Source organism: Haliotis asinina, chromosome 7 (genome assembly GCF_037392515.1).
Source record: "Haliotis asinina isolate JCU_RB_2024 chromosome 7, JCU_Hal_asi_v2, whole genome shotgun sequence".
NCBI lineage: Eukaryota > Metazoa > Mollusca > Gastropoda > Lepetellida > Haliotidae > Haliotis > Haliotis asinina.
Window position 1 is genome coordinate 11,096,859 of NC_090286.1, and position 15,308 is coordinate 11,112,166.

Here is a 15,308-nt window from a genome sequence, read left to right on the forward strand (position 1 = left end):
TGTATCAAATTTCCATGCTGCTTGCTAGATTTCACACTATCACAAAAAAAGATTTCAGTTGCTACAACACAATTCCTTTACTTTCATGTTGCAGGTTAACGTTTTGTTTCAACCTTGATTCAACGTGATTTCTTGTAAGTTCTACTGAGGTCCAAGTGACGGTGGTGGAAGATGCATGAAATGCCCTGGCTACAACCACACTGGTTTCTCAAGAGACTCAGTTGTTGGGAATGTTTGTGACATGCCTCTTGAGGAATGTCAAGCTATATAAATATATCTATCGGTATATGTGCATAATACATCCTAATGTAACATGAAGTAGGTTTTGACAGTATCCGACTGCCTCTCTGCACACATGTGTGCATACACACAGTGGAAACTGTCTAAAACGGCACTCATCGAGACTGAAAATAATAATCCAGTAATAATCCAGAGAAGGTATATGATTCGCAGAGCTGATAATAAATGTACAAACCACAGGCGGGACAGAGATTTTATGTCGGTGTTGACAACTTGCCGGATTGGACAGATGCTGGTTTTGACAGCTTCCAGTCTATAACGTTTTCCAGATACTCTTTACATTCACAAATATACACAGTCAAAATAATGTAGCCTGCAGGTACTGTTGTGATATATCCAAGATAACACTGTATAATAAACAAATAATTATGTAGAAAATATTCCATCATGGCCGCATTCACGCAAGAGAAAGGCTGGCGATGTAGTTAAACAGGAAGTAATATCGGGTGGTAACAAATTAACCCGACTTTTGACGAGTGAGTACAAACACGACTCGAGTGATAAATGTTTGTAAACACCTGTATTTTGGACACACTAATCGATACACTCCATGGCGAATACGGTTACTTGTGTTACTTTCAGGACGTCACTGGCAATGTGCACTGGCAATCGTCATAAGCATGACTGTGTGTATTTTCTTTCACCATTTCCATAGTGTCTACCAATATTTTCAGTCCCCTGTTAATCCTCATTTCCAAAAGAAGAGTGAGTGTGATTGAGTTGAGATATAAAGTGACATCGGCAATATTTCGGCAATACCGTGACTGAACCTAGTCGGAGGAGTAGAATGTAGAGCATACATACATGCGTGCATGCATGCCCCAATCCATCCGTCCGTGCGTGCGTGCGTGCGTAGCAATATCTAGGTAACGTCACATCTCAGCCATATCGTGACGGGAACATTTAAATGAAACATATGCATGTGGTAAACTCTGTCAAGGAAGAACAGTAAAACAACTAGAATATCACAATTTCAATTAAAACTAGCATGAAAAGTTAAAGCTAAGACCACTATTGAGACAATACATATAAAACCAGGCCATAGATCGCAAACAACAGAAGGTAGATCACCACACTAGGGACCATGGAGACAGTAACTTTGGACCCCAGTTGGATTTACACCATAACTTCAGCTGCTGGCGATTGGACGAAAAGTTAGCCAAACTTAAAATAACATGAATACTACGATTAAAAACCTGGTAGACTTATATTTACTGTGAATGTTTGTAGACTTACGTACCCTCTCAGGAGGACAATAATTTTACAATACTTCAACCCTCTTTGAGGGTACAGCCACCAACAATTCAAGTTACTAATCCAAACTTCCAATCATTAAAATGCATCTATTTACACAACATAATATTCAAAATTCAACCAAAAAATCAATTCTTTTAAAACACCAATAATTCAAGGAGAATTAACGCTGGTAAAAAGATCCTTCATTCTTTTAACTGTAAAACAGTTATCCCTTGTGATGGAGAATTCAGCACAGTCAAGCAGATCACGGATGTAATTTCTAATGCTAGCTTTATCATCAGAGCATGGAATAAGAAGTGGTGTCACAGATTTGTTGAGTGCTGCCTTGGCAGCAAGATCGGCCATTGCGTTACCGGAAATACCTATGTGGCTGGGTAACCAACAGAAGATGATATTGTATTGGCCAGTAGCAAGATTATTATACAATTCAATAATTTCTATTAAAAGTGGATGTTTACAAGAAACATTTTAACAGCCTGAAGGCAAAAATGAGAGTCGGAATAAATTATATATTGTTTACGTTTAGAGTGTCTTTGAATACATTTAAGAGCTGTTAATATGGCGTTAGCTTCTGCTGTAAGAATAGAACTATTATCTGGTAATCTAGAAGATATTCTTCTGGATCCAATGACAGTGGCACAAGCCGCCGCGCCACCGTCCTTGTACCCATCTGTAAATAAGGATTTATTATTGCTATATTTATGTTTCAATTGACTATATTCTTGTTTATACTGTAATTAATTCGTTTCTGGTTTTTTAAATGTAGGTCATGTTAAGTTATCTTGTGGCTTAAGCAACTGCCAAGGAGGAGAAGAAAGAAGACGGGAGGGAGCTATGTTTTCCAGCTCAATGACGGCCGAAGGAAGAAAGGGTTTAATTTTGTGCCCTACAGGTGGAACAAGAGAAGACTTCTTGTCGTACAAATTCTCATAAAGTGGGTTGACCACGCAGTTATATGCAGGGTTAGATTCATTAGAGTGTAATTTAGTAATGTATTGTAAGGATAATTTAATACGAAGTTGTGTAAGAGATGATTCATCGGCCTCAACGTAGAGACTGTCAATAGGTGAAGTTCTGAAGACCCAAGACAAAGTCTTAGACCTTGGTGATGGATAGAATCTAATAGTTTCAGGTTGCTTTTCCAGGCTCCACCATATACGATGGAACCATGATGAAGTTTTGAGTGGATGAGTGATCTATATAAGTGAAGGAGGGTAGTCTGATCCCCTCCTCAATTTGAATTAGAAACAACCTTTAATAAATAGAGTGCCTTCAAGCATTTGGCTTTTAAGGATTAAATATGGGGCAAAAAGGTCAAATGTGAATCATAAATAAATCCCAAGAACTTAGCTTTCTTGACAACTTTGATAGGGGTACCACTTAGAAATAGTTCTGGGTCTTTATGAGGTTTATATGTACGGCAGAAATGTATGCAATTGGTTTTTGATTTAGAAAATTTAAAACCATTTTCAAGACACCATTGATCTATTTTGTTCAAACAGAGCTGCAGTTGCCGTTCAACAGTATGCATATTTTTCCCACTACAAGAAATATTAAAATCATCCACAAATAACGATCCATCAAATGAATCGTTTAAAACTTTTGATAAACTATTTATCTGTATACTAAGTGTCACTGACAAAATACTGCCTTATAGAACACTCTGATCCTGATTGTAATGATCAGACAGGGTAGTACCCACACGGACTTGACATTGTCTGTTATTTAAAATTTGGCTATGAATTCAGGCAAACGACGTCGCAGCGTGTTGTTTATTAATCAACGCGTTTTTCACAAATGATTCCAAACGCTCTAAGTGATCGACAATACTTCTGCTTTTACGGAAACCACATTGTATATCTGTTATGAGATTATTTGTTTCCAAGTACTAAACAAGTCGATTATTTATCATGCATTCCATGGTTTTGCAAACACAGCTAGTTAATGAAATCGGACGATAATTGGATGGATCCGTATGTTCACGTCCAGGTTTAGGTATTGGTACTACTGTACCATCACGCCATGAAGAAGGAAATTTCCCAGAAGTCCAAATATCATCAAAAACAGGATCCTGGTCAGTGCTTCAGGAGTTGATAATGTATGTTATCAGCTCCTGTAGCAGTGTCATGAGCTTGATCAAGAGCAGTATGGAGTTCATGAATAGAGAACGTTTCATTATAATCTTCCCCATGATCAGAATTGAAATTAATAATTTTCTTTTCTTCTTGTTTTTGATATTGCTGAAATTTAGGTACATAATTAGAAGAGGAAGAATGTTTAGCGAGAGTTTTGCCCAGTTTATTCGCAATATATGATTTATCAGTAAGTAATTGATCTCCATGTTTAAGATGATAGACTGTAGATTTAGTACCTTTACCTTTGATTTTCTGGACCATGTTCCATACCTTGGACATGGGTGTGCGCGAATTTATTTTGGATGCATAATTTTGCCAAGATTGGCGTTTGTTCTGTTTAAAAGTACGGCGTGCTTTACCGTCCTTCCTAGCTTGTTTGCATTCATCGCTGAACCATGGTTTTCGAATATGTGGAACTGCAGAGGACTTTGGTATACACTCATCAGCTATGGAATTCAGTTCCTCAGAAAAACATTTAATAGCACCAGGAACGTCAATTAAAACGTTCGGGTTTAAGTTTTTCAGCACACAGTGTTTCATATAAAGCCCAGTTAGCCTTTTTAAGATTCCGCCTTGATGATGATGGAACATCAGATGGACTTACAGCTTTGAATATAGTATGAAAATGGTCACTTCCACATAGGTCATCGTGGATGGCTTAATATAGAGAGAGCATAGCGTGCATGTAAAGTAATTCTCACTGCCACAGCCTGCATATTAGTAATAAGTGAAACAGGGCTTTGAAAAACAATGGTATGCATTAAAATGACGAAGGTCAAATGTATCTGTTTGTTTTAAATATGTCTCTTGGAGACACAACGCTGAAGGTGTAAAATCTTGGACTAATAGCTGCAATTCATGTAAATTAATACTCAATCCTCTGCAGTTCCACTGTACACTATTATTGGAATAAAGTATCTTTTGGGGGGATTTAATGGGGATCTACCCCGCACTCTTTTAGAGGGCGACAAGCTATGTGCCCTAGAATGGACGTTTTCAGAAATGTCCATGTCTTCAAGAGACTAATATTTATTGAACAATTGAATTTTATTTTGTGACCCTTTAGGAGCTCTGCTACTTTGTTGTTTTGAAGTATCAGGCTTTGGCTTCGGTTTACTTTTCCCAGTTTGTTGACTCTCAGCTGTCGATTGAGATTTTGAATGTGACTGAGTTGATGATGATTTGTGATCAGAAGAAGACTTTGATGTACCAGGAAGTGATTCCGCAGTGATGATATAGCAAAAGCTGGCTGTGGAAAGTCGCAATTTAGCCATGTCAAGGTAGTTTGGCAGCCTGTGGATGATTTTGTTATTTTAGAGGGAGATTCCGATAATGTTTTTGTTACTGTAGCATAACTCTCTGGACGATCAGACCTCTTTACCAGTTTTTTGCCTCAGAAAAGGAGATATTTTGAGTAAACTTTATTCTGTTAATAGCCATTTGCTCTTTCCAAATTGGACACTGTTTCGAAGAAGATGAATGGTCGCCTGAGCAGTTGGTGCATTTTTCTAAAATTTCTGTCACAATCTTCTGTTGTGTGTGTCTTCTCACCACAGTGAGCACAGACAACAGACAATGTATAGGTAGATACACCGTGTCCATATTTCTGGCATTTAAAACACCTGCGCGGGTTGGGGATGTATATTTCAACTTGGATGTTACAATAACCTGTCTTTACTGACTTGGGAGTATTTGGAGGCGAGAAAGAAAACAAATCGGTATTTGTTTGGATAGTTTCATTATTTTTCCGGGTTGAAAAACGCTTGACTTATATAAAGCACACTTGATCTGACATATCAGCAAACAGTCGATCACGATCTCTGACAGTACCTTTGTTTGTGATCAAGGTTTTGTGAGCAGAGACCGTGACCGGAATGCCCACGAAAGATTTAATACCAATAGAGATTGGTTACTTACAGTTATTTTTTCTCGCACTCAACTAGCATGGCACCCGAACGTAAGCGTCTAATGTTTTTAACATCCCCAGCAATACCTTGAATACCCTTAGATACTGCAAAAAGGGTTCAACTGTAATGGTTTCATGTCAGGAATTTCAATTACAAGGAAATCAATCAATGCAGATGGTCTGTGGTCAGTATCAACAGTCAATATCAAGTGGACGTTTTGTTTGTTGTTTTGGGGGTTTTTTAGCCATGGTTAGTGTAATATGGTTCATCATCCGAGCTCACCACCCACCACGGAGTATCACAAGAACAATGCTAAAAACCAAGTGGATCTCCAACTTGCAGCACCAAGGATACCCGGATGATATACTCCAGCAGAAGAATTATATATAATTAATCTACCAGATTGGTCCATGAGCCACCGCCTTCTGGGCATAAGACTCTAGGTAAAGTTCAGAACGCCAAAAATGCATTTCAAAATCAGAAAATGTCGATGAAGAATTTAGTCAAGTCAATCCAAATCGAATTTGTGCAATGACATATATATATAGTCCATGCACAGGGCTTGGCATGATCAGCCGATTGGTTGCATCGGGCCCATTCAACCACCCGTCTAGGTGAAGTAAGGGCCGAAGTGGTGTGTTAGGCAAACAGAACATGGTTATAGGCCCGATTACCCTCAACCACCAGGATCCCGTCCTCCACCGACACGGGACGCAACCCACGGCAAACGGGTTGTCCAATTCGGCCGCTCCTTGCGACCAGCAATGGGGTGCTATGGACCTTGCTGACCCGGGTCCACACGGGGTTTGCGAGCTCTTGGCGTCACCCAGCACCCACCACGAGGAGGTCGCTCACAACGGATGCCACAGTTTGGAAATACCAACAGTTACCAATGAAACACAATGCTAAGAAAATACTAGCATTTTATGTAACGAGGCAGAAACTGGCAAGCGAAGCCACAACACCGTCACTCACAGCTATCACTGTGCACTGTCCCACAGACCGGAAAGATGATCTAGATTAGAAATCTGTTCAAGAGGCAAAAGAGACTATCGTTCATGTGAGATTTCAGATCTCACAAATCACTCGGCGAAAAAGATTTGTCTTGTCAGTTATCTTTCAGGCCACATTCTTAATAGAAACCTTTCAAATCGTCAAACTGAGAGCTATTGGTGAGATCATGTCACTATTCTGCATTACACAGGTGGCATGATTCAGTATGACATCATTTAGTAGATGGCATGATACAACGATGGTAGTATAATAAGGTACCAATATTCATCAACGGTTATGTTGTCTGTACTGTTCTGTGTAGGTACTCGTAAATAACGTCCACACACAGTTTAGATATACCAAGTCTATGTTACCCTGAGTTGGCGCTGAAACACAAACTAAGAAAATATGTACCTGTAACGAGGGTGAAACTGGCAAGCAAAATCACAACACAGTCGCTCACAGCCATTGCGACACAGTGACGCACAGACCAAGAAGGGGATATAGATTACGAACCAGTTCAACTGTGTACACAAACATATAGTGGATGGGACAAAAGGGAATATCGTTCGAGTGAGATTTCATGTCAACACAACACTGACGCTCAGTTTTGCTCTTTTGTTTGCCTACAGTAATGAATGTTACCACGAGTAGCAACTATTATCGTTAACAAACTCATTGATGCTATTATGTCAGGGTGAACCCGAGCATGCACATCAATGTTTCCATTTACGGGTAAGGCATCCCAGACACACGGGTTAGTCATACCTAACCGGGATAAATGCTGCAAGGAGCGCATGTCACGACCCAGCTGGTTGCAGAGCGAGAACATTTTCTGCATTCGTTGTTAGAAGATGCTTGTGCACGGTGAGCCGTGAAGACCTGATCTTCTGTGACCTATACAAGTCATCAAGAAGCCAACATGATTGTACAGGTCGATTCTCATGAGGGCAATCACTTGACTGTCAGGAAACATATACATTCTGTTCGTTTTATTAACACATGACTTTTGTTTGCACGCACTTTGAAAGATCGACTCTTGGATGGTACCGAATTCAAAGGAAATCCTCACTGGTCAGTATGTATCAGTTACCTGAATGCGTTAAAACAGATGTGTTGAATTCTCGGTAGTCAAGAGATGGAAATATGCTTAAGTCGTCTTGACAAGTCGAAATGAACGGTTTACATGAATACAACGATGCTGGTATATTAAGGTACCAATATTCATGAATGACTATGGTGTCTATGCCGTTCTAGAAGTATAAGTACTCGTAAGTAACGTCATGTCCTCACACAGTTTAGAGATACCAACAGGTTTCTGCTGCCCTGAGTTGGCGCTAAAACACATACTAAGAATATACTTACCAGTAACAAGTGTGAAACTGGCAAGAAAAATCACAACACCATCACGCACAGCCATTGCCACACAGTGATGCACAGACCAGGAAGTTGATCTCGATTACAAACCTGTGCAACTGTGTACACAAACACAGAGTTAATGGGGCAAAAGGAATTCGGTAGAGAGAGATTTCATATCAACACAACACTGACGTTCAGTATGGGTCTTGTGTGTGCCTACAGTAATGAATGTTACCACGAGTAGCAACTATTATCGTTAACAAACTCATCAATGTTTCATCGCCAGAAACACGGGTTAGTTAAACCTAAACAGGATAAATGTTGCAAGGATCCTCGATAATGCGCATGTCATGACCCAGGTGGCTGCAGAGCGACAACATAGTCTGCATTCGTTGTTAGAAGATGCTTGTGCACGGTGAGCTGTGAAGATCTGATCTTCTGTGACCTATACATGTCATAAAAGACGCTAACATGATTGTGCAGGTCGATTCTCAAGAAGTCAATCACTTGATTGTCAGCAAACATATACATTCTGTTCGATGTATTCACACATGACTTTCGTTTGGACGCACATTGAAAGATCGACTCTTGGATGGTGCCGAACTCAAAGGAAATTCTTACTGGCCAGTATGTATCAGTAACCTGAATGTGTTAAAACAGATGTGTTGAGTTCTCGGTAGTCAAGAGTTGGAAATACGCATAAGTCGTCTTGGCGAACTCAACGGTTTACATGAATATACAAAACATGCATGACATATCTTATTTGCAAAACAAGCACGATGTGGAGCGAATGCTTTCAGATAGCTGGGACAAGTAATGAGTTTGAGTGGCATAAGTCGAAAGTTCTAGTTTTAATTAGACAATCTCATCAAATCAGTGAGTGAGTTAATATTTAACGCCACATCGTCAATATTTCAGCCATATCGTGACGGGAACATAACATTGAAATGGAATATATGAGTATTATAAAAACCTGTCGACAAAGGACAGTAAAACAATTAGAATATCACAATTTGAATTAAAACTAGCATGGAAACTTAAAACTAATATTACTATTGAGACAATACAATATAAAAACAGACTATAGATCGCCAACAACAGAAGGGAAATCACCACACTAGGGACCGTTGGGACTTACAATACCTTTGCTACCTACATGGACCCAAGTTGGATTTATACCATCCCTTCAGCTGCTGGCGATTGTACGAAAAGTTAGCCAAAATTAAAAAAAACGTTAATACTATAACTAAAAAACTGGTAGACTTAAATTTACATCAAATGTTTTTGGACTTACGTACCCTCTCAGGAGGACAATAATTTTACAATACTTCAACCCCCTTTCAGGGTACAGCCACTAAAAATTCAAGTTACTAATCTAAGCTACCAATATTTAAAATACATCTATTTACAGAACATATTACTCAAAATTCAACTCCAAAATCAATTTCCAATAACCAAATGAGAAGCAAAAGAGATCCTTGATGTTTTTTTTTTAAAATATCTATCCCTTGTGATGAATAATTCAACACAGTCAAGCAAAATATGCTTGACCGTGACTGTATCTCTTCACAGGGGATACAAAATGGAGGATCCTCACCTTTTAACAGGTAGTTATGGGTATATCTTGTATGGCCAATACGACATCGTCGCATGATGACCTCTTCAAATCTGGACTGACAACCCAAGTAGGTATAACCAATGTAGGGTTTCATTTCACGTAGTTTATTGATACCTACTTGGGTGTCCCACTTCTTTTGTATCAGATCAAGGATGTAAGTTCTAATGCTAGCTTTGTAATCACTGCAAGGTATAAGAAGTGGTGTCACAGATTTGTTGAACGCTGCTTTAGCAGCAATCTCAGCCAATGTGTTACCAGAGATCCTACATGGCTGGGTAACCAACAGAAGACGATGTCGTATTGGCCAGAGGCAAGATCATTATACAATTCAATAATTTCTATTAAAAGTGGATGTTGACAAGAATATTTTTAATAGCCTGAAGGCAAGAAAGAGAACCGGGATAGATTATGTTATGTTTACGTTTAGGGTGTCTTTGAATATATTTAAGAGATTTTAATATGGCGTTAGCTTCTGCTGTAAAAATAGAACTATTATCGGGTAATCTAGAAGATATTGTTCTGGATGCAATGACAGTGGCACCAGCCACTGCGTCACCGTCCTTGTACCCATCTGTAAATAAGGATTTATGATTGCTATATTTAGTTTTTAATTGATTATATTCTTGTTTATACTGTAATATGTTCGTTTCTGATTTTTTTAAATGTTACGTCAACTTGTGGCCTAACCTACTGCCAAGGAGGAGAAGAAAGAAGACGGGAAGCAGCTATATTTTCCAGCTCAATGCTAGAAGCAGCAAAAATGGCTTAATGCGGAGCCCACGAGGCGGAACAAGGGAAGACTTTGTGTTATGCAAATCCTCATAAAGAGAGTTAAAGACACAAGTAAATGCAGGATTTGTGATTTATTAGAAGCTTATTTTTTGATGTAAAGAAAGCTTTTTACGGCGTTGGCTGAGAGAAGGCTCATCAGCTTCGACATAAAGACTGTCAATAGGAGAGGTTCTGAAAGAACCAAGACAAAGTCTTAGGCCTTGGTGATAGATAGAATCAAGTAGATTTAGGTTTGCTTTGACAGGCTCCAACATATATGATAGAACCATTATCAAGTTTCGATCGCACGATTTGATCTATATAAGTGAAGGAGGGTAATCTTATCTCCTCCCCATTTTGAGTTAGAAACAACCTTTAATAAATCGAGAGCCTTCAAGCATTTGGCTTTTAGGGGCTTAATATGGGGCAAAAGGTCAAATGTGAACCAAAAATAAGTCCCAAGAACTTAGCTTCCTTGACAACATTGATAGGGTACCACTTAGAAATAGGTCTGGGTCCTTATGGGGTTTATATTTATATATAAAAGTGTACACGATTGGTTTTTGATTTAGAAAATTTGAAACCATTTTCAAGACACTATTTATCTATTTTGTTTAAACAGAGCTGCAGTTGCCGTTCAATACTATGCATATTTTTCCAACGACAAGAAATATTAAAATCAACCACAAATGGCACCCGTGGCGAGCCAACTCCTCGTGGTGGGTGCTGGGTAACGCTAAGAGCTCGCCGACACCCCCGTAGTAGACCCGTGGGGATATTTGGTCCACCAACCCGTTTGCCGTGGGTTGCGGCCCGCGTCGGCGGAGGAAGGGATCCTGGTGGCTGAGTGCAAAAGGAGCTTGCAACTGTGTTCCTGTTGCTCAATACACCACTTTGGCCCTGACTTCGCCTAGACGGGTTGATGAATGGGCCCGGTTCAACCAAAAGACTGGTCATGCCAAGCCCTTTGCTTCTGTTGTGTGTGTCTTCTCACCACAGTGAGCACACACAACAGACAATGTGCAAGTAATTACACCGTGTCCATATTTCTGGCATTTAAAACACCTGCGGGGGTTGGGGATGTAGGTGTCAACTTGTGTGTTACAGCAGCGTGCCTTCACTGATTTGGGTGCATTTGGAGTTGAAAAAGTAAACAGATAGGTATTTGTTTTGATGGTTTCGTTGTTTCTCCGAGTTGAAAAGCGCTTACCATAGAGCACACCTTGATCCTTCATTTCTGATACTATATCAAGGTCCGACATATCATCAAACAACTTCTCCCGATCTCTAACGATACCTTTACCCGTGTTCAAGGTTTTGTGCGGAGAGACCGTGACCGGAATACCCACGAAAGATTTAATGTTCATCAGATTTGTTGCTTGCTGCTTGTTCCCGCACTCGGCTAGCGGGGCACCCGAACGTAGGCGTCTTATGTTCTTCACATCCCCTGCAATACCTTGAATACCCTTAGATACAGCGAAAGGGTTTAACTTTAACGGTGTCTTATCGGGAGTCTGAATCACAATGAAACGCGGCCAAACCTCAATCGATGCAGACGGTCTATGGTCAGAGTCAACAATATCAAGTGGACGTTTTTCACTTTCACAGGGCCAATATCAAGTGGACGTTTGTTTTGTTGGAGTCTGGGCATAAGACTCTAGGCAAAAGTTCAGAACTTCAAAAATGCATTTTAAAATCAGAAAAGCTGAATGAACAAATAGGCCAAGACCGAAAGTAAAAGTCCAAATAAAATTTATGCAATGACACATATATATATACTCCATGCACAGGTTTTGCCATGGCTATCCGATTGGTTGAACCGGGCCCATTCAACCACCCGTCTAGGCAAGGTCAGGGCCAAAGTGGTGTACTGACCAACAGGAACACTGGTCCTGCTCCTATTGCCCTCAACCACCTGGATCCCCTCCTCCACCGACACAGGGCCGTAACCTTGGCAAACGGGTTGGTGGACCAAATATTCCCCCGGGTCCACAACGGGGGTGTCGACGAGCTCTTAGCGTTACCCAGCGCCCACCACGAGAAGGTGCCTAATCTGATCAAATGTGGCAACGGATCGGGAGGTCAAGGTGGATTATTTGGATGGTTACCTGCGTGGCTGGACGATTTTTGTATCGTGGTCCATACTTGATGAATCAAAGTGGACTGCTTAGCATGTTGAGTGAGTTTATTTTTAACGTCAGTGTAGGTAATAGTTCAGCGATGTCATGGAAAGAACAAATTTGATGATTACAAAGAATAGGTGTTTACTATAAAACATGTCCTCAAAGGACAGTAAAACAGCTAGATAATCACAGTTTGAAATTGAAACTAACATGCGAAGTTGAAACTCATATCTGACTTTGGGCAAAACATAACATATCATGATTGCCATACTGGGGACCATAAGTGGACTTACATTACTTTTGTTAACCTGCATGAACCCTAGTTGGATTTACACCATCTTTTTAGACACTGGCCATTGTACTGATATGTAGCCACTAGAAAACAACAAGTATCCTACGATCCCAAAGGTGGTAGAGCTTCGTATTTTGGATGTAACTGAGTGTGTCGGTAATCCTGTATAGAACGTATTCTCAAATGTGATATGTGGTCACGTAAAGCCAACTAAAGAGGCTGATCATGAAAAACTCTCACTTCAGTTCTTTGCAGTGATTAGATATACACTGTCACTGATTTATGTCAAACTCCTAGGAGAGGTCGAACACAAGTATTTTGTGCCTAACAGCTCGCTCTTCTCAAAGGTTTCACAATATCACACTAATACTGACAGCAGGAAGGGTATTACTGTCTTAAGTCATTTACATACCTCAGGTAATGTATATCTCCCAGGACCATTCAAGGTAACCAACAGCAACCGTGTAAATGTTACGATGACCTGCGTCTTGAGTATAGTCAGGTGATATGAACACGTCTAGTATGTCTTAATGAAAAAGTTTGGGTAAATCTGACTACACTCGCCAGCTGCTGAAGAGTTGATATACGTCTAGGTAGGTGCCATAGATGAGGCAAAAGTACTGAAAGTATCCATGATCCTATTATGGTGATCAGTTGGTGGTGATATAGGGACCGTTTTTAATATTATAATTTTACTGTTGTCTAAAGTAATTCAGTTTTGTCATATCGTACTAGTTTTAATTTAGGACCATTGAAAGTCGAGAAGTTTTTTTTTTGTGCGTTCTAAATTTAATTATTTTAATATTGATATATTGAATTGTTCTCGTCACGATATCGCTACAATATTGCGGATGTGACACTAAATAGTAACTAACTCACACAGTATTCGACTGCCTCTCTGCATACAAATATCCCTTGTGGAGAAAGAATCATAGTCAGGCATGTCTTGCTTAACTGTATTGACTTTTCGTTGAAAGAGATTTTCTTCATGTCCAACACCAAGCTTCATCTGAGGAAGGTGCAAGGTCTAGTCAATTTTGATGATCTTCACATACTTTTCAAGGTCACGGTGACACTTTGAAGATTTCAGCATATTAGACTGTATGTTAAGACTGTCAGCTAGATATCTCAAAATTCACTGGATTTTCTTCATAGACCTTCAAGATTTCCGTTGAATGTTTCTCAAAAAGCAATTTCTTTATTACTGACCCGAGAACTGTCCTTCAGCAACCCAAGCTTGCCATAAAAGGTAACTGTGCTTGTCGTAAGAGGCGACGAACGGGATAGCGTGGTCAGGCTTCATTGACACATGTCATCGGTTATCAATTGCGCAAATCGATGTTCATGATGTTGATCACTGGATTGTCTGGTCCAGACTGGATTATTTACAGACCGCCGCCAAATAGCTGGAATATTGCTGAGTGCGGCGTAAAACTAAACTCACTCACTCTTTATTAATACTTTTTCATATTTCATGTTAAGGTCAAAGTGTGTTGAACATATTTGTGTGTTTAAAGAACTGCAGAGCAAGAAATGAAGAGAGAGTGACTGGTCATGTTTTGTGGACATTTGACTTCATCTTCAATTATGACTTTCACTTTCATTACACTTTCATTTTGAGTTGATAATTTGCAAGAAAGAGAGTCGGAATATATTATATACTGTTTACGTTTCAGGTGTCTTTGAATATATTTAAGAGCTGTTAATATGGCCTTTGCTCCTGCTGTAAAAATAGAACTATTGTCTGGTAATCTAGAAGATATTGTTCTGAATCCAATGACAGTAGCACAAGCAACTGCGCCACCGTCCTTGGACCCATCTGTAAATAAGGATTTGTAATTGTTATATGTATGTTTCAATTGATTATATTCTTGTTTATACTGTAACTCATTCGTTTCTGATTTTGTAAATTTAGTTAATGTTAGATCAACCTGTGGTTTAACCAACTGCCAAGGGGGAGAGGAAAGAAGACGGAAGGGAGCTATATTGTCCAGCTCAATACCAGCAGCAGCAATAAACGGCTTTATTCTGAGCCCAAGAGGTGGAACAAGAGAAGACTTTTTGCTATATAAATCCTCATACAGAGGTTTGAAAACACAGTTATATGCAGGGTTAGATTCGTTAGAGTATAGTTTTGTGATATATTGTAAAGATAATTTGATACGGCGTTGTGCAAGAGATGGTTCATCGACCTCAACATATAGACTGTCAACAGGAGAGGTTCTAAAGGAGCCAAGACAAAGTCTTAGACCTTGATGATGGACTGAATCTAATAGTTTTAAGTTGATTTTGCAGGCTCCACCATAGACAATGGAGCCATAATCAAGTTTAGAACGCACGACAGATCGATATAGATGGAGAAGGGTAGTTTGATCCCCTCCCCATTTAGAATTTGATACCACTTTCAACAAGTCAAGTGCTTTCAGGCATTTAGTTTTAATATGCGGCAAAAACGTTAAGTGTGAGTCAAAAATGAGACCCAAGAACTTAGCTTCCTGCACAACATTAACTGGTGTGCCATCTAGAGATAGTTCAGGGTCTTTATGTGGTTTA

General features: G+C 39.6%; 1 protein-coding gene across 2 annotated transcripts in view; it reads right to left on the minus strand.

Moving 5' to 3' along the window:
* LOC137290336 (multiple epidermal growth factor-like domains protein 10) overlaps positions 1 to 8,012 on the minus strand; it is a 71,244-nt gene extending 63,232 nt beyond the window's left edge. For both annotated transcript variants that reach the window (XM_067821185.1, XM_067821184.1), the window contains exon 1: positions 7,958 to 8,012. In XM_067821185.1, coding sequence (XP_067677286.1) covers positions 7,958 to 8,012 — 55 coding nt within the window. The remainder of the gene's footprint in view (positions 1 to 7,957) is intronic.
* Between the last annotated feature and the right edge of the window lie 7,296 nt (positions 8,013 to 15,308).